The sequence below is a fragment of the Liolophura sinensis genome, chromosome 9 (genome assembly GCF_032854445.1).
Source record: "Liolophura sinensis isolate JHLJ2023 chromosome 9, CUHK_Ljap_v2, whole genome shotgun sequence".
Taxonomy (NCBI): Eukaryota; Metazoa; Mollusca; class Polyplacophora; order Chitonida; family Chitonidae; genus Liolophura; species Liolophura sinensis.
In genome coordinates, this window is record NC_088303.1 from 9,075,149 (window position 1) to 9,100,934 (window position 25,786).

General features: G+C 39.1%; 1 protein-coding gene across 1 annotated transcript; it reads right to left on the reverse strand.

The window, feature by feature from the left end:
• Positions 1-1,504: 1,504 nt before the first annotated feature.
• On the reverse strand, positions 1,505-21,221 carry LOC135475070 (uncharacterized). The gene is made up of 14 exons (XM_064754814.1): positions 21,134-21,221; positions 18,966-19,067; positions 15,473-17,459; positions 11,862-11,953; positions 10,410-10,519; positions 9,982-10,043; positions 9,430-9,533; positions 8,703-8,823; positions 8,265-8,383; positions 6,531-6,656; positions 5,885-5,977; positions 5,368-5,512; positions 3,754-3,819; positions 1,505-2,703 (listed from the first exon to the last, which is right to left on the reverse strand). The coding sequence occupies exons 1-14, from the start codon at positions 21,149-21,151 to the stop codon at positions 2,516-2,518; spliced, it is 3,333 nt and encodes a 1,110-aa protein (XP_064610884.1). The 5' UTR covers positions 21,152-21,221; the 3' UTR covers positions 1,505-2,515.
• Between the last annotated feature and the right edge of the window lie 4,565 nt (positions 21,222-25,786).

Sequence of the window (25,786 nt, forward strand, 5' to 3'; positions counted from 1 at the left end):
AAGCCTATATAATGGTCTAGTCAAATCCAGATTTCTATAAACCATTCCACAATGATCATAGGCTAAGATCATTGTAACCACAATGGTAATACATGTGTAATTACTATGAAATTAGCCTACATTGTGGGCCCTGAAGTAAGCCTGTAACTTAATGGTCACTGTCTGGTGGCAATACCTAAATAATAAAATGTGTTGAGAGATTTCATTTTTCAAGGTGACACAAGAGCGAAACTGCCCACATGTACAGTATGGCCAGTGATTACCTTCAAAGCAATTGCAGTTCTACATACTGTCTCAGTAAGATGTTTACCACATTGTCAATATTCAAAGACAACTATTAGCTGATAAGAGAACAAGAAACACTGCTGACTGATTGTTGAGTGACATCTTGTGATTTTGTGGCCCTAGCATGTTTGACTTACCTACAGCATCCCAATGTTCTAATAAAGCCTGCTACACTTGAAATCCCATGAAGGGCATAGCTCACACCCATCAAGACCTCATAATGCAATTAGACTCTGTTTGATCAGATTAGCAATTCTGGAGTTAGTCATTCATAGTACACTGATTATGTATAACAGTAAAATCAACCATTATATGTAGCATGTGTAGGGGTTATGTAACATGTGTAGGGGTTATGTAGCATATATAGGGAGCATGTATTATGTAGCGGGGTAAGTAGAATTTAACAAGTGCAGAGGTATGTGGTATGTGCAGGGGGCATGTAGCATGTACAGAGGTATGAGGCAGGTGTTGGGGGCATGTAGCATGTGTAGGAGCCATGTAGCATGTGTAGGAGCCATGTAGCATGTGCAGAGGGTATGTGGCTTGTACATGTTCTTTGTTTAAGCACATCTGGTGTTTATACATGTATATACAAATAGATCTGACCAAAAGTCTTTGCTTGGAAATAACTCCTAGCCATAAAAAGATAGGCCACACACATACATATATAAATGTGTGTGTGTATATATATATATGTGAGTGTGTTAAAGAAACTTTGTTTATTAATAACTATCAACCCGTCCTGAATGGAAGCCATACTTGATCACACTTAATTAAGCATGCATTGTTGTACATTATTTAAGAATGCCATGTTTAATGTATATAATGAACTGTTTTGTTTGATTTTACCCTAATTTCTAAAGATTAGTATTATTACCCTTTTTGATCTCTCTCTGTGTATAGCTGTTCACAATGCTTTTGCATGTCCGCACTTGAATATTGGTTGTCCTAGTGACCATTTACTCCCTGGACACATGCCCGTGTACAAAGCCTGTATGTAGAACGGTTATACTTCATTTCTTGATAAGAACTTGACGTTCGAATCCTGCAGTCGGAATACAGATGTTGACAAGGTTTATTCGTTTTTTTATTCTATCATTTCTCCACATCAGAAAAATCTTACTTTTACACCTATATATATATATATATATCTATATATATATATCTATCTATATATATATATATTATATATATACACACATACACACATACATACATACAATAGCACCCTGCTCCTTTTGAATGCCTTTAGAATTGGGTCTTCTTGGTTGGGTAATGCTGTTAATACAATGCACATTACATACCTCTGCTCCAAGTTCATATATTAGTCCACATATTTCACTAATCGCTAAGCAATGAATGAGATGGCATTTGTACATGTATGAAAGCAGCTATGTTGTATAATCAAATCATCAGCTGTATTGTTTGACAACAATCTGATGAATACGATTCAACGTCCAATGGGAATATTATTACATCCAATAATATTTGTCGGATTTGTTTCAAACGCCATACTCAAGAATCTTTCATTTACTTAACAACAGTCAGGTTTATGGGTTCTATGTTTAAGGTTTCTTAACAATGTGGGGGGAAATAGATTTGAACCAGTCACCAGTCACCTCATATGCCAAAGGATGAGATGTAAAAGTATAAAATGGCTATCAATTTCAAATGAAGATGTGACGAGGCTACATAACATCAAAAATGGAAAAACACACCGTGTTTATACAACATCTTGCAATGGTACATGGCAGATTCACTCAGAGGCAATTTGTACATGAAAACCAAATATGTACATTTTGGTTTACACACATTGTCAAGAAAAACAGCTGTTTGTTATGAACACTGCCCAGTTTTTTTCTTTCACGAGTTTTTCTTTCACATTTGGCGTGTTTTCACGCTGAATGATTTAACGTCAAATGAAAACTGTTTGGTAGAAACAATTTTCTAAATTCGATCACCCAAAACCTTTAATTTGCATGGCTTGATTTTGGGCAATTATTTACACAGGTTTCTTTAAGCACAACTCGTCACCAAATAATATTTTTACATGTACAACACTATGTACATACATATAAATATAGTGAAAAAAAAAAAACTAACTCTTTCACTACGATGTCAATTTTGCATATCACACAGCCACACTCTATGCCCAATCACAAAGTCTTAGAGTTGTCTGCTCTTGTCATTAGGGTTATTCCCCTTTGAAAGCAGGGTAGGCAAGGTAGCCTTACACAAGATCCATACGCCGATAGTACAACAGATAAGGAACGCGAGGAGAAACAAACTTGAGCACTTGTTGTAGATTGACTTGTTTAACATTACTATCATCCATGTGAATCCAGCTGTTGATCCCAGTATGGTAGACATCTGTTGTGTAATGGCCACCTGTAACGTTCTTCCCATGATGATAAACAACTGTGGGCAAACAGAAAAGGAATAACTCTATGGCTGTCATTTAAGGCAACTTTTTTCATTAAGTCATAGTTTCTACAGTACAACTGTTATACTTCTAATTTTGACAATCTGCTTACACTGAAAACTCAAGAAGAAAGAGTCTGAGGCATGGCCAAACAGAATTTGACCTTATTTACGGCCTAAAAATGTACATGTACAACTGTCAAGGGTTTCTGTCGGGCTGTGCCCGGTTTTCCTCTCACCATAATGATAATAATAATAATAACTGACATATTCATCAGTATGGCCTAAAACACCAATCAAATAAATAAATACATATAGCTTTCAATTTTTCAGTCATAAGATGAGGAGTCACTAGATATGTGTACAAACATGGTGTCTTCTTGTGGCAGATCAAGTCCATGCTGTCAAAGCCCTGACACCACTGAAATATCATGCTAAAGACACCAGGCATAACACCCCATCCAGTCACATTACCCTGACACTGGGACAACCAGTCCGGTTTCCTTGTTCTAGCCTATCAGTGCTGAGCACCACGCGAGGCAGCATTAGGTACCATTTTAAAGTCTTTGGTAAGACCTGACCCGTACTGATCCCAGGTTTCCCGACTTCCACACAAACCCTCTAACCATCCACACATGGCCACTGGCCGTTTTTACTACATGAAGTGGTACAAATATTGTCTGGATAACATGGGATGTCATACAAAACTCCACTTTATGGTGACATGAATCCAAAACCAAGCTCTGTTGACATTCACAAATCACATGTGCTGTGCAGATTATTCTGTTGTTTACAATATAATTTTTTTTCCTTTATTGTCAACCATACTTGTCAGATTATCACTATTATTCATCATTTGCCATGTTATCTTTCACCTTGTGCCAAGGTGTATTGAATGACTGGACGACTGAACACCGCTCTGGCAGTATTTCACCCATATCATGACAACAGGTCTTACTACCTTGACCTTGCAATGTGAATCAGAATTTTATTTTTGTGCAGTTAATTTATTGCCAAAGCATGATTATTCATGTACAAGTAATTTACCTGCAAACAGTTTGTAATTTCTTTGACTTGCCGGCAGCTTTGAACGCACGTTGGGGGACAGTAAATCTGAATAATGTAAAAAACAGACATATTAACATTCTGATATTAACAAAATGACTCTTTGTACACACATCTATAACCCACAGATGTCAACGTTTACTTTCGCAATAACAATCAGCTCTCACCTTCGCTTTCAGAAATTCTGTCTTTGTTCTAGTTACTTCATCTGACAATGAATTTAAAGCCACCACAGTAACATGACTCATTAAGTTTTATAAGGGATATGTTTGGGCTATAGCCTAACAGGATGTCTTCACTGGCATAGAAAACATATTGAGTTCATACAGGGGAAGTTTATTTTTAATCTTGAGCTGAAACATCAGTATTGCCTTTGGACAAATGTTGAAATATTTCCTACAGCAATGTGTTATTACACTGCAGACCACACTAGCCTTTAACCCAGACCTTATTTCACATTCATATATATTGCTGTCTGTATTCAATTCTTTATAGTCATACTGCAGAATTTTTCACTGATGTCATGGAACCCGAAGTTGGGGGAAGCGAAGAGGCAGGGGTAATCAACCAACCTTTGGTATTACTGACAAACTTTCTCAGGTTCCATTGACTTGCACATCATTTTGGTGGAAGACAAGTGGACTTAAACGGCTGCGGAAATGGCCACATGAGTGCTGTTGACCGATTACTGTTACCAAGTGAGAGCAGGGGAGTCTGCAAATTTCCTGCACTTTGTGCAAGCTACCAACTGAAAGGCTGGCAGGTTTGATAACTTTGCAGGATTATTGGACAGCTATGTCTGAATACCAAAACTACTATTTTCCACAGGTCAGAGACATACATGCTCCTCACTCAATGACTGCTAAAATCCGTAGAGCATTTGCAGGTAGATGTGTAGTAAATTGCAATAGCCAAATGACAATACAGTACGCTGATAAATGAGTTATTGGCAATTGAATAGGGAGTTGAAATGAATTTTACATTATATGCAAATGTCTTTAAACATGCACTGAGCATTTCGTAGAGCACAGTGTAACATATAAGCTTGGTATATAAAACTACACATAATTTTGATATGATACCAACACTTAAGTTTCTGATAAGCAAATAATTAAATTTCACACCAAACACATGGCTCTATTTATTTATTTACTTGATTGGTGTTTTACGCCGTACTCAAGAATATTTCACTTATACGACGAGGGCCAGCATTATGGTGGAGGGAAACCGAGCAAAACTCGAGGGAAACCCACGACCATCCGCAGGTTGCTGTCACATGGCTCTATATCATAAAAGTGGCTGAGCATGATCAGCATCAAACAAAATGTGGCTTGAAAGATCCTAAATACTGTACTTTCTGAAGACTAGATCATGGTAGACGAGGTAAGCTAACGTTTAAACTAGACCATTTTAGCATTTTAAGGGAACATTTTGAGTGTCACAAGAATGAGAGCTGCAGATCACATTTTGGTCATTTGGGGATGTGTTCAGTGGTTTGTTCTCCTCCTCCTCCCCCCCCTCCCCCCCCATCATTCTCACACAAAACGGTAGCCTTCCCTCCAAGTTTATTTGGCTTTGAGAACTGTGTACACTGACCTCTGTTGATTTCAAGGTCAGTTGCATAGTCTATCTTCTTCAGAAGTTTCTGACAGCCTCCGCTTTTGTCGTAAATAAAGAACTTGAGATGTAGAATAAGAACAGGGGGTAGTTCCTCAAGGGTAGTTCTGCGAGTCACTTCCACCTGTCAACACACAGGTATTTACTTCATATATTAATGTTTAAACCGATATATGCAAGAATGACAACGTACAACTGATTTCATTTGTGATCATGTGAACCATTAGACCATTAATATGTTGATAGAATAAATTAAACTTTTAATACACACCCAAAAGAAAATCCTTAAAATCAATTTTAGACAAAAAATTCCTCCTCTGATTGTCGTTTAATGGCACTCATGTTATTTGAGACAAAAAGACTGACACATTGTTTTTATAAGACAACTTGAAATTCTCACTATAAATCAACTTTTTAACAAACTCTCATTAAATACCATAAAATTTCCCCAGCAGACAACAGTCATGAGTTCATGACAGTGAAGTGGATATCTCACCTGTGTCTTTGTTTTGGAGCAGGTAAATCCCTGTACAGACTCCTTACTGACCAAACCCTCAAGAGCCTCCTTCACTGTGTACACTTTCTCCGACTGAAACACAAAGCCATTGTAAACTGTTCACGTGCAAAAGTGAAAGTCATTTCCAAAGGCACAATCCTACATTACACTGCAGCAAGCCAGTATCTCCTTGAATTTCAATGAATACTACCTGGAAATACTCACGAGTCTTTACTGGAGGTACGAACGACCCCTCTCTCCTTCAGGAATTTCTTCATAGGTTCACAAATGTTCAGAGCTCCTCTCAGCTCTAATCTAAAGTTTTTGTGCAACTTTTCAGGTTATGTCAGGTTCATGTTATAGTAATGGCAATCAAAAATAGCTGCCTATCATTTTCGACGGGTCACATAGCACAGTAGGACTATTACTACCTTTAACCAAGAAGTAATTTGAATTTGAAACTTTCCTATGCGAAAGCTCTGAGTTTGACCAGGGAATTGCCACGCTCAATCTCTCAGATAACAGGTGTGCATATTGCATGACACGAAATTCTACGACAGGACTCCTGCTATTTGTGGACAAACACTAAATGAATTTGAATTATGAAATCTCACATTACAATTACTTCAAATTAAGACTGTATTACCTGGATATCCAGCTGAAGAGTGAAGAAGGGTTCCAACATGGCTGACTCCCGCGATCCTGCCTGGAAGACGGCCGAGCGGATCTGGCCGGCAAAAATGTCAGAAACGGGAGTCTTGGCAAAGTTAGCCTGATAAAGCAAGAAACGACATATAAGTGGGTAAAAACCGGAGCCCAAGGGATGTGAAATGGGTCTGTTGTTTTCTTCTATTTTAATTTTTCTTGTAGCTAATGACCAATTGGCTTCTACTACAAATGATAGGGTCTTCTCCGCCCACAAAATGCCTATCAGTTATTCTGTCTGTAATGTAGGACCCGGCCCCACCTTATCATGACATGACTTTAAACAGAATACATTGTACCAGAACGTCGAATTAAGACATACTGTCAGATTGTAGACATTTTCCCTTAACTTTTTTTTGGCAACTAAGTCATTTATTTAATGCAGTACAATAGCAGAACTTGCTGTATAGTAACCCAAATGACAATTTTTTATTTTTAGCCCTTGCTACATCTTCCTCATGGCAAACACCAGAGAATGTCACAATGGAAATATCACAGTAGTTACTCTCCGCGGCTGCTGGTAGTGGTACATGAGCCTTTGCTGTCACCTTCAGTTTCTGAAAACTAACAGGTGGAGAGCATCGCACACACAAACTACTCTGGGACTACTACAGGACTGTTTGCTTTAAATCTCGCGTGTACGCTGTAGTTTTCAGGAATTTAGGCGTATACACAAATTGTCATGGAAATTCAGTTCACTCTCTTTTAATTTTAGAAGCGTATCATCTAATTTTTAAGTGCATTTACGCCTGCACGCCCCTTATCTGTAGCACTGGAGTCAAGGTCAAATGCCATACCCGCCATCTGAGGACTTCCACATTCTTCATTTTCACCATTTTGATCAGCCCAATGGTGCTGAGATTCATTTCCATTTGTGTCCTAATCGAGCATGAATATAGCTGAACAACAATCCTACTGTAATTTTGTAAACATTGAACAGGGGTCAAAATTACCAGCACAACCCCTAAGGAGGCTACCACCAGAACCAGGAATACGCAGGGCATGCTTCTGCAGGCGGCTCGTAAAGAACATAAATGATATAGAAGGCCTACTGTATGAAGAGTTCAAGCAGTGGGAGAAATATCCTTCCAGCATGTCAAATTTCTGAAAAAGCTATTTATCACTTGGTTCTTCATTGCCCAAGTCCACAACTTTAATCTGCCATAGGTTACTGCTCAGACTATTGGACAGTGAGAGTAAACATGATGTCACCTTGCTGTCAATAATGGAGACGCAATGAAGCCATGACAAGATGAAGTTTCACTACGCTTTTACTTGACTAAAAAAATCTAAAGAAATATTCGATACTGGTTTAAGATGCTTTGAATGGTAGTCTTTCAGTGGACATCACTATTAGTCAGGTGCCGTCTTTCACTTTAATGCAATTTGGCTTGTACGTAAACCATTATACTGATATAATTGATTGATGGTGTTTAAACGTATGTGTATGCCACACTAAGAATATTTCATTTATACCACAGCAATCAGGTTTACAGCTGGACAAAGCACAGGCAAAAATCTCCATGCTAAAACAAAACACCTGGCTGATCTACATGTATATAACTGTGATGGATGGAACAAAGGAGAAGTTGTAAAGAGCATGTTAGACAGCTCTGCTTCAGGACAGTCATCAGAAAGCGCAATGCATACAATTGAATGTTTACGCACAACACACCTTACGAGTAAAAACGCTTTTATTCCGTGGGCCGACTTGTTCCCACTGATCTTCCTCCTCACCATCAGCGCTCTGACCATCAGTCTCCAGGTAACCATTAGCAACCTCAGGCTCTGCCTCTGTTGTCAGGCAAAAATAACATGATATTGCACTTGTCAGACAGACTTCTAAAAACTATTCCAAATACTTTTACTTATATCTTTAAACCTTTGGAAACGAATTAAATGCATTTTAATGTTTGAATTCTATGGTGGCCTTTATGGAACATACTGCAAATGGCAGTGTACTTGTTTTAGACACTGTTCACTTACAGGTGAAACTTTTGTGATCATTATCTAAGTGACGTTTCTACATACAGACCTCTAAATGAAGTGATGTTAACAGCTTGAATGAGCTTTCTGTTGTACCCTGGATATACATGTACAAGTTCTGCCATACCTTGATGAAGATCATTGACACTGTTGACTTGAGCCACCTGTTTGATGGCAGCAGCCATCTCTTCATGAAGTCCATTTAGGACAAAGCTGAGGAATTCCTCGGCATCTTCTTGTTTACCTCCCTGATATACACAAAACAAAAAACACAGTTAAAATCCTGAATACTAATGGAAAAGTATGTAAGATGACTTCTTTCATAAAAAAAGCCCCAACAACAAGCTTCTGAAATGACAATAATTGGCAAAACTGAAATTTCAGACACTGCACCAAAGATAGTTGGCTTGCTCTTGTACAAAATGTGTTTGACATTCACCTAAAAAATGTACGCACATGCAGTGTAAAGTTATCCTGAAGTCTGAGGACAAAAACTTCATTAAAAGCAGACGCTGAGCGAATGAAGGACAACACACAATTCAATATTACAGTCTTCTGGGAAATTCATACATATTTGCAGTTTTTACAGTTCAGAACTGTACAGTACCGTGTACAAAGCTGCAAACAAGTGGCAGGACATTGTCCCACACCAAATAGTATTTTGTCAGGACCAACTCAGAGGCACAGGACAAAACAGCCAGATAAGTAACAAAGGAACTTTTCTAATAATGTGAATAACTGGAAGATTTCCTGCGCCACCTTAAAAATTATTTTCAGGACGGTGCAGTCAAGCCTCGCAAGACTTTCACTTTTCTGCTAGTTTGGAGCAATATTGTTCAAGGGACACAACTGACCTTGAATGAGGAGCTGGACTCCATAACTTGCAGCATCTTGTACACATTGGCTGGTTCAAATGCTGGGCCAGGAATAAGCTCTTGTACAATAACCTTCTTTTTACCTGCAACATTGAATGTTATATCATATTATGTTTCATAGGTACTGCACATAAAAAAAAAAACTCAGTGCACCGTGAAGATCTTGTTCATATTAACACATCCATATACACTTCATACACTACACTGCATGGTTTTGAATCTTGATCACAGGAAATTAAAAAAAACACACTGCACAAATTTGGATCCTGATTGACTCAAATACACAGATTTCTCCGTTTCATTTCGCCACGTAATCAGCACATGATCACTTTTTGTTACAATTGCCTTCCTTCTCTGTAGGTTGTCGTCATGGAAATGTTTTGCTCAGGTAAAAGTGAATACATATGCGTCTAACTGCCAGACTGCTGCCGTCTTTAACCATGTAAGCGATTCCTGAGCACCAGGTTAACTGTCTGCAGTTAAACTGAAATTTATTTATTTATTTACTGTGTTTGTAACACAATCACCCACCTTTCTCAATTTTCTCCACTGGCTTTAACTGCATTGGGTAGAACTCATTCACAAACTCGACACTGAAATGGATCATTAACAATTCAGTACATGTATCTCATGTATTACCACATTTGGATACACTATAGCCGTGCACACATTTACACGCTGAAAGCACATTCGAAGGAATATTATCACTGTCATGCTCTACCCATCTTAAATTGAAATATTAACCTGAGTAACTTTTCATTCCTTTATTTTTTTTCCAAATAGCCATTTCCCACAATATTTCAATGATCTGAAAGCTATCAGACATACATGGGAGAATACAGTTGTAAAAGCCCAGCTGAATGTACCTCACCTGATAACATATCAGAAGCATAACTATCAATACATTTTATATATCTACAAAGTCCAGCCAGCTGGTGAAGTCTTCAGACTCTACTCACAGGCTATCCAAGATGGGGGTAGAGCTGGGTCCACGCGTCAGGGCAGGGAAGTTTGGCAGCTTCTGAAGCAAATGGTTTAAAGCAGGGCAGGCCAGCAGGGCTTGAAGAATCTCAACATCAGTTAAGGTAATAGATGCATTAGAATCTAGATCAACATTTTCCTTTAGACCTGAGAAAATCTACTTTGTGGACGTGTTTATACGGTAGAAAACACAGCAGATCGCACGTGATATGTCCTCGCTGGTTGCTGGATGAGCTTCAGACATTCCCTAAAGTGCGTCCTCACGAATATTTCAGTCAGGAGTGTTGAGATGTGGAAATAAAACTAAGAAACGATTGACAGACGGCAATGATGAACCGGATATTAAGCTAACAAGGTAACAAGTGCTACACATGAAACTATGGCATTCAGTAGCAGTGAATGCACTTGGTCAACTGTCTACAGGTACGCAGGATGTTAACCATAGTTCAGCTAAGGACTCTCGGCCAGCTGCACATCAAATTTTTGATGGAAAATTAAATTAAATTAATCAACATGTGTATGCTGAATTGCTGTTGATTTTTGTGTACATAGATCTGTCACCGAGTGAAGAGTAAGTAATCTGCCCTCAAGTTGACCTACATATAGATTGCACAGCTTCATGTCCATGACATGATATAGTTTGTTTTCATACGTTTATACTGTATGCCGCACCAACCTATCCTCCCTGCGGTTGGAACAACCCTGCTGGACACTATGACATTACTCTTACACAACTCATCGTCTCATCAGAATTATTGATAAATAATTCTATAACATGAGATACATGAACTCAATGAGACTAAGTCGTTGAGTTTTTATTACAAGAAAATATGTTTCATGCTGTTTTCAATAATTTTCATATTGTACCTTCTCCATAAATTGAGACAATCCCTAACTGAGTAACCCTGAAGTAACCTGGAAGTGACACTACAGTGACAGCCGTGACACAGTATGCGCATAACAATACACAAGTTGTAAGCTACACTGTGGTACATGTACCTGGCAATATTCTGACAAAGGTGCACTTCAGTCAGGAGAAGTTAGAGACAACAGATTCAAACCAGCAACTTATTTATTTATTTGATTGGTGTTTTATGCTATATTCAAGAATAGTCCACTTTATATATGATGGCAGCCAGCATTGCAGTGGGCATGGTGGAAGAAAACCAGGCTTGGGAAACCCACACGTATCCCAACAGCCAGACAGGAAATCAGATTGAACTGGACTTCAACCCACAGGGACCATATTGGTGAGTGGCTCCTGTTCTGTACTGGGACGCTAACCACCTTGGCCACCAAACCAGCAGCAACTGCCACTTGGCCAGAGAAATCTGAACCCAATCATCATTATATCACATTCTTCACACCCTATAAAAGCAACAGCCCTTGCTAATACCACTTGTTCACCTCTATTTTATGACAAAGGATACAGCATTGACATAGCACCAGTTGCCCCGATTTGTCAAGCCACGGGGCTGGAGAGGACTTGCTTCAAACGATGTCTGATACTTATCCAGGAGTTCTGCAAAATGAAACTTTACATGTACCCGTCCTGACATACATCTATGATATGATATTACATGTACACCCCCAATATACATCTATGATATGATATTACATGTACACCCCGACATACATCTGATACATTACATGTACATCCCCTGACATACATCTATGATATGATATTACATGTACACCCCGACATACATCTATGATACATTACATGTACACCCCCTGACATACATCTATGATATGATATTACATGTACACCCCCGACGTACATCTATGATATATTACATGTACACCCCGACATACATCTATGATATGATTTTACATGTACACCCGGACATACATCTATGATACATTACATGTACACCCCCTGACATACATCTATGATATGATATTACATGTACACCCCCAATATACATCTATGATATGATATTACATGTACACCCCCTGACATACATATATGATATGATATTACATGTACACCCCCTGACATACATCTATGATATGATATTACATGTACACCCCCGATATACATCTATGATATGATATTACATGTACACCCCGACATACATCTATGATATGATATTACATGTACACCCCCTGACATACATCTATGATATGATATTACATGTACACCCCCTGACATACATCTATGATACATTACATGTACATCCCGACATACATCTATGACATACGTCTATGATATGAAAATGTCAGAACATGACACCAAGTGACCAGGCATATTATTACATGTATATGCAATTTGACATTTACATTTACAGCATTGGAATGTGTTACTGAACTGTTCGTCAATAATTCTTGTTATTTACATCAAAGCAGAAAAAATGTGGGTGCGCTCATGAACCCAGATATACAAACTGGCAACACATGTAAAGGCTCTTGAAAGCACTTGCTCATTTCAAACCCTCAAAACTAATTTCAAACCCTGCAAATTGATTTCAAACCCTGAAAACCAATTCATCACAGGCATAGGTAGAAGACTAACAAAGGAAAACATCATGAAATTGTTAAGATTTATTTTTATCTATATGCAGAAAAAAATAAATAAAAAAAATAAAATTCCACTTGCCTCCGAAAAGCAGACTAGGATCAATTTTGAGATATGATAAATGGAAATTTGGATGAGCCATACATGTATCAACCATCTTGGATGATGTACACTAACAAAACGCAATTCCAACCATCAACTTTATTTATCACCAGGAATTACTCAAGATTAATGGCAATTTCTTGATTTTATTTCAGTGTATCATGTTCCCTACGTCGACAAGTCATGGAGAGATGAAAAAGTGACAGCCATCCCAGGTTATAGCACAACAGCAATTCAAACATGTACACGTCATGGATTAACAGAAGTCATTTTTCCATGCACCAACCATCATTTTCTGGGCGAACTTGAGATCCTTCATTGATTAAATTAATTATCACTGCATATATATATATATATATATATATACACACACACTGGCCTCCTTGTTGATAATGTAAAATGATAATCAGCGCACACTGTATGTATTTTACATGTATTTCAGGATAGTCCAGTGAAGCTTGAAGACCTGCCCAGACAGCTTACAACCTAGCTAGAGCATCAGTATAGACTGACTCAAACTCGCAACCCTTGCAAAAACATATTCAAGTCATGAATCAAGATAGAATGGTCATGCATTAATGGCTTATGGAATATGTGGTTGTGACTCTTAGTCTGTAAAAGGACATTTCAAAAATGATGTGAAGAGAAAAAAAAAAACATTTGAGAAAATCAAAAATCATGCAACAATTGTACATGTATACTAGAAACTAATCTGAATAGTGCACCCAGATGAATGTTCTGTGCATTATCTGCACTCTGTTGAAATATTACCCTTACTCATCAAAATGATTCAATCAACAAAAGCAGTTCAAAGCGAAGTCTGATTTAACTTACTGCCATTGTACTAGTCACATGAAATTTATGGGGAAAATCAGCCATCGGTAATGAGAAAATGCCTTTGAAGAAAAAACAAAATTTTATAGCGAATATAGTTAATGTTCAGATCTGGCAAAGAAGGTTTTAATGTTGCTACTATAAGCCATTTATCAAACTTTAGACTTCCGAAAACGAGTCACTCACGCCACCCTTATGTCAAACAAAGAACGATCTGAAGCGGAAGTAGGTCAAATTATTTGTAAGGTCTGGTTTGGCAGAGATCAAAGAAGCTTATTATCTGTCATGTTTGATTCCATACGCCTCTCAGCTTCCAAAAAATTGCCTCCTTAAAAGATTAGTGTCCAGATTTACTCAGTGGGTGACGTCATAGATGGCCAACTCAAGCCTAGCTGGCCTAAATAACCTGGGGATTCATGTCAAACTGGTGTCATTTTTGAGATGAATTTTAGCTACTCAGAAGCAAATATACCGCCACATCAATTTGAACCCATAGTGGACGACACCGAAGTTCTGATTTATGACACTGACATCGCTGGCCAGATTCTGAGTTTTCACACTTTGAATGATCTTTGTCCAGGTGTTTCCAACCACATTGGCAACATATACGGGCTGGTAAGCTACAGCTTTACCTTCACAATATAAATACAGGTAGGATGTGGACATTGGCATCACGGTGTACAGAGATTTCCTATCTATCAGATTTTGGCTCAGGTAATAGTATTTTCGGTTCAGTTAAAAGTACTGTGTGCAGGTGTCATTGTGGAAATTTCGCTGTATTCCTATCACAGTTTTCAGGTGTAAAATGGCGAGAGCATATATAAAATATGCATATATCGGTGGGTACAAAATCCTTCGTTCTTGTGCTGTAAATCCATGCCTTCCTTAAGGCCAAGTCATCTGAAAACAAACTCCATGGTTCTCTGATGACCTGTTTTTACAAACGTACGCTCAACAGCAAACCGTTTCGTGGAGAAATTTGATATGCTTGTTGTCACTCTTGTAGCTTTTTCAACACTAGACTAAATGGCGAAGCTCTGACAGCTCCTGAAAGTTGGATTTGTATGATGTAAATCAGCCGGGATTACCCAGTGTTGGTGGAAAAAATGCATAAAACCAGCCTCATTATCTTTAATTGCCATATTACTCAGAATAATGTACCCTTTTTCATTATTTTTTCCCAGTCAACTTAATACATACACGAGTAGCTACATGTAATTATGAATGAATAATGACACTGGACACTAATCCTTTAAATATAATCCACGCAGAGGGTTATGAAGATTTCTGTAAAAGGGTGATAACTCTTGCGAACAAGTTTCTTCGCAAAACTTTGGATATATGTTTAAATGGAGTTTATATTTAAATTTTAAATATTTCTTTCAAAAAGCAACCTCAAACTGAATAAATATAACCAGTTACTGACTTTTTCATTCAATCAACAGACTAAATACCAGTCTGTCCCGAAGACTTCTATGAAGCCCTGATGTGTACATGTCCGAGATACATAAACAAAAATCTTTACTATTTCTCACAAGAAAATATGAACTTCAATGGCCCTATATTATATCTAGGAATTTGACTTACCCCCCAACTGTTTGGCAGCACTGTCCTCGGAGGCAGGAACAGGAGTTTTAACATCCTCCTGGGGACTGGGGGTGTGGTTGACCACCACAGGACTATTGTTGATAGCACCAGTAGCAGCAGGGCTTGCAGCAGCAGCTTGGTTTGATGTGCCCTTAAACAGCCCTGCCCAGGACACCTGTGGCTTAGGGGCTTGTGCAGGGACACTAGCCGCAGACGAAACAGTCAAGGCATCGGAACTGGCATCAGAGTCTTTTCTCTTATCATTTATAACCTCATCAGACCGACAGTCAACTGATTTGTCAATCGTCTCTGTATTGTCAGGCTTTTTGATATCATCTGATATTGTAAGATTCTCTACTTTATCTAGAGGTTTGGACTTGTCAGAAGCCTCAGCTTCTACGGACTTAACATGGCCTTCTGGCTTAGATATATGCACGCCTGGCTCTGATATACATGCAGCTTCCTGTGGGTCTTTTTTTGAAGGAGAATCTGCAGCTTTGGCCACTTTCTTATTAGCACTGATATCATTTGGTTCAGTACTACAAGAGTTTGTCACAGTAACTTGTTTGCCACTGATAAATTCATTTTGACCAGAGGGTTCTGAAGTCCTACAAGGGGAGGTAATCCTTGAATCCTGTGACACACTAGGTTCTGTCTTACCGTCTAGTACATGCACATATTTCACATCTTTATTCACTTTTACAATATTATTGTCTTTAGCACATCCCGTAAGAGAGCTGTCCTCGTATATAACCTCTCCAAACTGAATGGGAGGAGAGTTACGTGGCCGCCGTTGGCTGGACTCTACATGCCTATGCTGACTTGAATCTTGAGGTTTGGGCTGAATCTTTTCAGTTGGGGACGGCCGCCTCATGTAATGCGTTTCAGTTTTCGCAACCTGCGGCATGATCTGCCGCTGGGGAGACCGCTCAGGCATTCCGAACCCCGGAGGATGTTGCCGCACATCCTGACTGACTATGGGAGGAGGCCGGGTGTCCACCGGGTTCCTCTGGTATGTAGGGGTCATTTCCATAGGAATGCCATGTTGGTGCTGGTTGACGGGCGAAGTCATGTGGGCTGGTGGGGGTGGCATTGTCAACAATCCATGTTGTTGTTGCATATGGCTGGCCAGCAGGGGAACACCTGGAGGATGCATCGGCATAGATACACCCCCTTGAAATGGTGACATGGGATAACCTGGAGGCACAGAAAACATTGGTACCATACCCCCTCGGAGTCCAGTGAATCCACCCGCTGGCAGCATCACAGGGGAGGAAAGCACTTGTGGTTGATGTGATGTAGGCGGCGCCACCATTGGAGGCAGTGCCTTATGGTAGCCAGAATTGTCTTTGTTGTGTAGCATGTAATTTAATTCTTCTGGCCTGTAGCTGACTGGGCTTCCAGTGAATGCTTCCTCTTGTGCGGCAATCTTTTCATAGTATCCAGGAGTACGTTTCTTTTTATTGCGTCTCTCATAAGTCTTCATACTTGCTAACAGCCTGCCAGTCCCGCGCTGTTTCCCATCAAAACTGCCTCCGTTCTCAGAGTAGAGCTCGTTACCGTCTGTGGGCGTAACTTCCCGGCTGCGGTCTGTAGAACCACGAGCACTCCCCGATGAGGAATCGTCCGATCTGTCATGATGGGCCACACTGTAACCTGAAGGGGAGGAACTGTGTTGAAAGGTCCTCGTGACACCACCCGCCTGGTTGGACACTGCTGGACCGTACCTTGTCAAGTCCACGCGGGTATCACTGTTTGGGTGAACATCGGTCGCTGGTTTACCCTGAAGAACCACCTGTTCATTAATCTGACTGGGTATAGTGAAGCCCTCCACAGTAGTGGCTGTATCAGGGCCAGAGTTCTGTATAGAGCCTGTGACTGTAAAGCTTTGTTCGTGTCTTTCAGCGAGTGTTGGACCACTGAGATGCTCATGGTCAGCCTGTTTGACCAGCTCTCTCATCTGCACATCAACATTATCCCAAGGGAACTGAAAAGAAGAGAATAAAGCATGTGTTATTGAACATTTTAAAACCAATCTTCTTAGCAGGCAAGTTGTCATTAACTGAAAAATAATCTGTTTTATTTATTTTTTGATTCCTTATATGGCCAAATGATTAGATGTTTACACCAGTGATCAAGAATAGGCTGCATGCATAAAGGTTTATACAAGGGTCTTTGAAAAGGTTTACTGAATTTATAAAATGTATTAATGCCTTTCTTATTCCATTTTTAGTTTGTGACATATTCTATTGAGTACAAAATAAGCTTTTCAGTCCTCATATTATACGGTAAAACTGCCCTAAAAATCAGTTATCAGTTTTCAGCAGCACCCTGATCAGTGGTGTACATCCTGAACGGTGTCAAAAAATCTATGTGGAGCAAGAAAAGGTTGCGTTTTTTTTTTTTGGTGCATTTTTGCATTATTAAATATTAGCTTAAAAAATGGACATTTACAATCATCATTTAACTGTTACATCACAGGAATCCTCTAATATCATTACGTTTAAGCCTGTACTTCTGGGTGCTTGTTTACTTTTGGTTAAATCTCTTATATTTGGATTTGCCTAAACTGAAACATCCTTGAACAGATCCGTCACATACAACCAATAGTGAAAGAATACTGCAAGAAAAAAAAAAGTCACAAAATCACGCTTGTATCTAGTTCTGATAGAATAACATTGAATGGCTGAGCTTTGTCACAAAGTTTTTCATTATACATGAACAGTCTGAGCACACTACCCTGTCTGTTGCGTGCTATCTTATATGGCAAAACTGTTTCACATGTAATTTAGAGCAACTGAGAAATTTATGAGTCTTAATACTTGTAATTTGATTATGGAGATCTATATGCTCGCCTCCAAACGGGTTGGTTTGCTTTCTTTTTCCATTTTCACTGCCTCATACATGTATGTATTAGCCTGTATTAGTGTGTTACAATAAAGTTAATACTCTAATTCCTCAACAGTTTTGCATGTGAAAGAGCACCTTTCAGTGCAATTTATGCTCATTTAAACTTTAACTTTGGAGACAAATCTAAATTGGTTGGGTTGGCCAATTAAGGACTTCACAATAAGTATAATTTAATCAGTCTACAGAATAATGCCTTCAGAAAATTCTAGAGTAAACACCTTGCAAACATGCAAAAAGAAGAATTACAGTACTAGGTTTTATGTTTATTTATTTGATTGGTGTGCTCAAGAATTTTTCATGACAATCATGTTTATGGGTGGAGGAATCCTAAGTGCGCATTGTAAACCCTGCTAGCTTTCACAAGGTGCTGGATAAACTTCCTGCCTTCAAGTGGCAAATGCCAATGTATATGTCAGAGCGACAGTTGAATTTAAACACACAACTTCACAGGTAAATTGCGTGCGGGCTGCAGCGAGCCAGAGTTTTAACCATTTGAGTTACATGTAGCAAGACACCTGTATATGTGCACATAAAATTATAGCAGTGGTCTAAACTGTTCTGATACATCTAAACTCAATCTTACCTCAACTTTTCTATCCCTAGCTCCTCGAGAGCGATGAAGGATTGCAAACACTTTATCATGCTCCTCATCACTCAGGTTGCTAAAGTCCCCAAAGGATAAATTCTGTATATAAAAGAGCATAAGTAAAACCTAATGACCATTTTCCAACACAATTTCTGAATTACATGTATTGGATAAGGAACCTGATGGCAAATCACACAGGCCTTTCAAAATTACTTCAATTTTGAGAAGCCTGGTAATAAAAGTCAGATCACCATACAAGGAGAAGGAGCACCCGACATATCAAGGCACCTGTACATGTATGTGCTGAAACTTGGTCTGCAGAAATAAGACTGGAATGACAGACTGGATGATTGTATGAAAGTCATGAGAGTCTTGACTAGGTGTTTTCCATGACCTTCAAGCCAGGAAGGACTATAAATATGTCGACATTGGTTACAGCCTGCTGCCCAAAATGTTGATAAGAGCAACGTTAAACCCCAATCAAACTAACAAATGGCCACTTTCACTTATATGCAGCCCATTTAGTCTCTGGCCTGGTCTTCACACTTATCCATCTTTAGGATGGCCTGTTAAAGCTTACGACAAATACAAGTGACTCATGGCACAATGGTAATAAAAACTACAATCAAATATTAATTACCAATGAAAGCAACATTTTGACAAAATCTTCATAATAATCTTTTGTAATGTTTCTAATAAATCCTTGGGCCATTTTAACATAGAAAATGGCCTAATGTGTTAGGCTGTTTAAACACAGACAGTGCAGTTTCCAAAACAAACAAAAGAGAAAATGGCTTCAAAAATCCTTCTGTTCTTCACACAGTAGTGTGTACTCAGTGAAGAGCAAAACAATTATACATAAGCTTTCTTCGAAGAGTGCTACACAGAATACTGGCACATCTACACAGAATAATGCCACACAGAATGGAAACTTAATTTTTGGAGTGAATTCTAACTGACGCTGCAGCAGCCGTCACGCCTACCACAATATCTGCTGCTAGTTTTAGTCAGAATATTCAGACTACACAGAATACTGTCACAGTTAAACAGAATACTGTCACAGCTACAATAGAACTGCTGCATCCTGTAAGGCTTATCACAATATTAGCTGTAAGTTCATACAATGTCACCATGACCTAGCCTTGCGGAATACACTAACTGGATTTTTAAAAATTGAATGATTAAGCGCTGAGGTACGTAAACATCAGAAATTGTTGAAAATTGAACTATATTTAATTGAACTATTATCACATATGCAGCAAGCTTTGCCGACTGGGTAGCTAAATAGATACAATGTGATAACTTCGTGCACGCATGATCTGGGCTAAGGATGGCAGTGATCTCTGCATGTCAGTAAATAAGCCTATTTCAGGAATCTGGTGAGTTCACACAGGTTGAGACTAGACAGGGTGGGTCTCTCGCGAACGAATACCGCTAAAAGGTAGGGTTTTATGGCAGTTGCTAACTGCGCCGATGGGCAGACAGACCTGGCTATGCGAGATGTATATTCAGTCTAACAAGTACTGTAAAATCTCGCCTTTTATCTGCGTTAGTATGTGAAAGTTCCCATCCTGTTTCGTCCATATCTGCATAAACTTGTTAGACTCCTGAAAAGATGACTTGGCTTATATAAGCCATCCTTATAACGGATTATAAGGCTAACCATTCCCCTTCTTGGAAGAATGCAGCAATGAGGCCAGGTCTGTCCGACCCTTTCGATTCATACACAAACAGACGTCTGCCATGTGATTGTTTAGATCTGTATTTTCCGATTTCCTATGTACGCCCATACCTTCATCACTGCCATGACTCGCATGAGCAAACTACATTACCAACTAGCTTAGGCTATGTGGTGTCACGATTTATATGTGAAAGCCGTCGACTAGAATTAGGACCGTTTCCAACATAAAACACTGCATCTATTCTATAATCCATGTTCAACAACTGCAGATAAGTTGTTCAATGAAAGGAGTTTTAAAGAATGAAAGAAACGTGGGTGATAACACGCCCAGTGATCTGCGTGCAACGATGAGGCAAGACCCGGCGACCTCCATGTTGTAACGAAAATCTTAAATTCTAGTCAAATATGCGTCTTTATTTAAAGATACGGGGTTAATCAATGATGAATCAAAGCCATTTCTTGTATTCTCACTCTATGACAATACCTGTGATCCAAACTCCATGACGGAATCTATTAAATTTCACAACATCATGCCGCTCGTAACGTGGTCGCCATTTTCGCGGTAGTGTTCTAACGCGCATGTGCAGATTCCATCAAGGTCTATAACTCTGTAAATGACTTGCCTCCCCTTCGCCCATGTTGAAGAATACATGGATACAACAGCTGCACTGTTTCCATTCTTGTATCTGGAAACAGCAGCGTTCTTTCCAGGTTGTGTGAGAAGTGAAAGAGAGAAACTTTTAGTGTGAAGAAATTTAGTTTACCTGAATATTCTCAGTTAACAGAATTAAAAAAAAAATCAAATTTAAAAGCATGTGTTGACTGGGTTTGTCATACGGGAAAATTAGAGCCACGTGTTGATCTACAGTTACATTACTTACAGTACCGGTACTTGCGTTTTTATTCACATATTTCTTATCCTTTCCATAACCGGTTCATATTTAAATTACCACCCCTGTATACAGCCAGTTCAGCCTGATACTCTGAAATGACTTGTTATGATGCTGTTATGATTCTATAAAATCCCTTTGACCAAGGCTTAGTGTCCATTGTCATACAGGAATCCACGCATTCTTTACAAATTCCTCGCCCCAGACCGGGTTTGAATCTGCTCCTGGTAAGTCATAACGGTTTTTTTTAAGAAAAGTGTCTTATCCACTCGACCACGAGGATGAAATGCCCAGAATACAACCCTCAGCAAATCTGGTCCAATCAGAAAACATATATACTCCACTTTAATCCAGCAAGCATGTATGGCCAGCTTCTGCGCAGATTCAGTGGAGACACTGTACGTATAGTTCAAGTGTTTTGGCCGACTTTGGGGTTCTTAATTCTGTAAGAGTGATAACGCGTTTCTCCGCTCGTAATTAAGCACTATAAACACACTAGCCCCAACAAATGACCGGAGCTTTCTATACTTACAAACGTATCTATTTATGACGTCAGTTGTTGATGAGCATCCTGGCTTTAATATATGCTCGAACCTTTTTCAGACGCCGTCACGAGGATTCACCCTTTGGCGGGATATATTTGTTAAGGATTTGTCGAAGTAAAAGCCATTCCGAATGTGGAAATGAGCCCTTGTTCTGACGTGTAGTCAGAACCCATTTTGACGAAAGTGGCTACGATGTCCTAGCTTGTTTTCGTCACGCACGTGTGCTTATAGGTCACAATAACCTGTGCTAAATTTCTCATCTGTAGGGAGCTTGGTTTAAAATTAACTTTGCATATATGATATCTGGCTATTTCTTACATCATTTTGGGACAACTGCAATAATTATTATTCTTCCTAGCTGAAGCCTGTTGTTCCTGCTCGGTGTGTGAAAATTTTAGAAGCTCCCCAATGGTCGGGTATATGACTTGATATACAGTGTATTTCGGGTGCTCCAATGATGTATGTACTACTTTCTCTTTCTTTTTTTGTCTATGTTTGTAACTTTTTGATATACAGTCAAGAAATTAATTTTAGGGTTTAAATTTAAGCCCATTCATAAGGGTAACTAGACATTTAGATGCCCTTGAACTCGGCTGAACTGTCCATGATTTCAAAAGGCGGGCTGTGGATCATAATATACCAGAATCATTGTTCCTGAATGACCGTTTGAAAACATTGTCATGTCGCTATGTCTGCACTGTATGACACAGAAGCTGAAAACCGTTCGTGTAGAGTGCTTGGAAACCGCGAAACTGCATACAGTTCTAGTTAATCGTTATGATGACATGATGAAGATCACTGAATGAATGATTATGGCTTAACGCCACATGGGCAATTTCCCAGCCATATCGTGGCGAATGAAGATCACTGAAATATAGTCTATAACAGACTTACATTAAGGCAAACAAACATATATAAGGGGTGACCATGTCAAATGAACTTAAAATGTTTTATAATCGGAATAAAATAAACTCAAGGACAAATATATATGGTTTGCCACTCGCGTGTAAATCTACGTATGACAAGAATTTTCCGTGGCTTGTACACACATTAGCGTTAATATGAGTGCTTGTGCTTCTATTTTCCTCATTTGACAATAAGCGTGGATGCGAAATTGTGTGAACTCATATCTAGGGTGGCCTGGTGGTTAGCGTGATAGCGCAGCACAATAACCCAGGAGCTTCACTGAGTCCAACCCATGCAGGCTTCCTCTCCGGTTGTACATTGAAAGGCCTGGTAGCATCCTTCATACCATGGGTCATGGGTTTTCCCCGGGTTCTCCGCGCATTATATGTAATGTTTCCTCGCATTATATGTAATGCTACATGGCTGCAATAAATGAAATATTGTTGAGTACAGCTTAAAAAAACCCAACCAAGTATATGTCAGATGGAAGGCCATTAAACAGGGTCGATTCGAAGTCAGATTTTATTTTTAGAATTTTCCCCACAAAGTAAGTTGCATTTGAAACTTTGGATTCTACGGTGATCTTTTCTGATCATATTCGCGTGATATTGAAAACAGTAACATCACATGAGGTCTTTGCCCCTTGTAATACACAGACTTAATGCATATGCGTGTACATATTCATATGTATGAAAGTATTCACAGAATGGACCTTGAAACGAACTATTTTCAAGCAAAAATATGGATATGACGTCATTGATTCTCAACAATTACCGTAGAATTCGATGTTTTAAAAGTATTTTATCCAGTGGAAAAAAATATTAAAAACAAACACTTTTCTGGACAGTGTTTAAATGGTTTTCATATGATATACAGGTCTACTTCAGTCGATCGACGTTTTTACTTCGCTGAAGTTTGTTGTAAAAAATGCGAAAAACTAGCTATATGAGACCAATAACAATTCATATTTAACCATTGTTAAGTTTAAACTCCTGATCCAGCATGCCTACCATTAAAATTAACCACGGGCAAATGAAAGTTTGCATATCATTCACAAACGAATACCTCCTGATATGTTGATTCTGTCTCAGTCACGTACCGGACAAGAAACGCCTCATATTCCTTCATCCAGACTGCTCTCAAGTCTTGGCGACAATCAGCGGCTGACAACACTCGAATGGCGGCTTTGGTGGTCTTACATCAAGTTCATTTAAGACTACTACCTTCTACCAATATAACACTGAAATAGCCTCCTCAGGCAAGTTCCAGGCATGCAACCCATTGTATATTCACTCAACAGTATTCTGTTGGTACAACATGGAGTAGCTGCTGTTCTTCAACACTGAATAGACCGCTTCGGTAGCCTAATGGTTACTTGCTTTCGGTAAGCTGTGTCAGTGAAACAGCAATAGATAAAAGAGGGGTGGAAATCCGTCCCGTCCCAAGGAGGCACATTACATGCACTCAAATTACTATTTCGTCGTCATATGACTGAATAATTGTTAAGTACAACGTTAAACCCCAAGCACTTACTCATTCTCATACACCTTTCCAGATGCATATAATGCTGGTCGCCGCGGTAAATATTCTTGAGTACGGCGTAAAACACGAATAAAATAAATAAATAAAGCTTTCCAGACGACGTCCACCGAAAATCTTAACAAATTAGAAGTTTTAAAATATGTACACCCAAGAATAAAGCTAACCGGTGATATTGTTGTGCCGCCAGTAAATTGATAGTATTAGTGTGTAGCCTACTGTAAAAAAGTTCGGTAAAAGTTACAGTGAACTATTAAACAAGTTTGTACCAGGACTGTGCTGTTTCACTAGCCTTCTTGCTAGTGATATTTTATTTACCTTATGGTGGTAAGAGCTTTCAGTTAAGCTCTTGCAAGTATACAGAGAGATTTATTTTGAGATGTACGCCACAAATTCACAAGTATTTAGTTTGGGCATGATGTAGAATAAAAGAAATATGAGATAACGTCTGAGATAGAGAATCAGAGCGTCAATTTCATTGGATAAACTGTCTGTACATACGTCTCTGGCTTGACCATTCAGGTATATGATAGTGCGATTCAAAGTGCAAAGGAGTGAGCATGGGACGTGGCTCGATCTTTCACCGTGACACCTTATATAGGGTAACAAGACGATTATGTGCGGTCACAACTAAGGCAGTGTGGTCAATGGAAGATATACTTTATCTATGCCCTTATTCTATATAACTGCAATGCGAGGAAGCATATCGTCAATTTTAACGTCTCGACCATAATTGGTGCAAGCAGTATAGAACACGGACGCGCAGGCCTATATGACCCTATATGGCTGCTATAGGTCTACTGTGTTGTTATATGTATGCTACTCATATATAGTTCACCTGTCAGCTTGTCCATACTGTCTGTTAATACAACTCTATACCTGATACGCATGAGCTGAATAGGTATAATAGAAGCCAAGGCAAAGAAAACGAGGGATGAATGCGCGGGAGGTCATGTATACGTGCACTATGCGTACAGATACGGTGACCACATTAATACTCCCCCACCCCACCCCCCAGCCAAATCATTCACATTTTCTGCGCGTGCATTGCAGAAATCTGTCCACTTCCTGTCACAGCTTTGACAAAACATTCAAAGGTAAATGCAGTCATAGAATATACATGTACATGCACGTAGATGTACACTCTTAAAACGCAGGTGCTGAGATGTCAACATTTGGGATGTGTAAGAACGATGAACATGGTTAAGAGCTGTAATGCACGGGAGCCAACATCTTAGCATGTTATGAGAATTACTT

Coding starts and splice junctions, on each gene's coding strand:
- LOC135475070 (XM_064754814.1), bottom strand. Junction 17,460..18,965: donor CTAGGGATAGAAAAGTTGAG/GTAAGATTGAGT, acceptor TCTTCTTTTCAG/TTCCCTTGGGATAATGTTGA. Junction 5,978..6,530: donor CTCTTCAGCTGGATATCCAG/GTAATACAGTCT, acceptor TTTGTGTTTCAG/TCGGAGAAAGTGTACACAGT.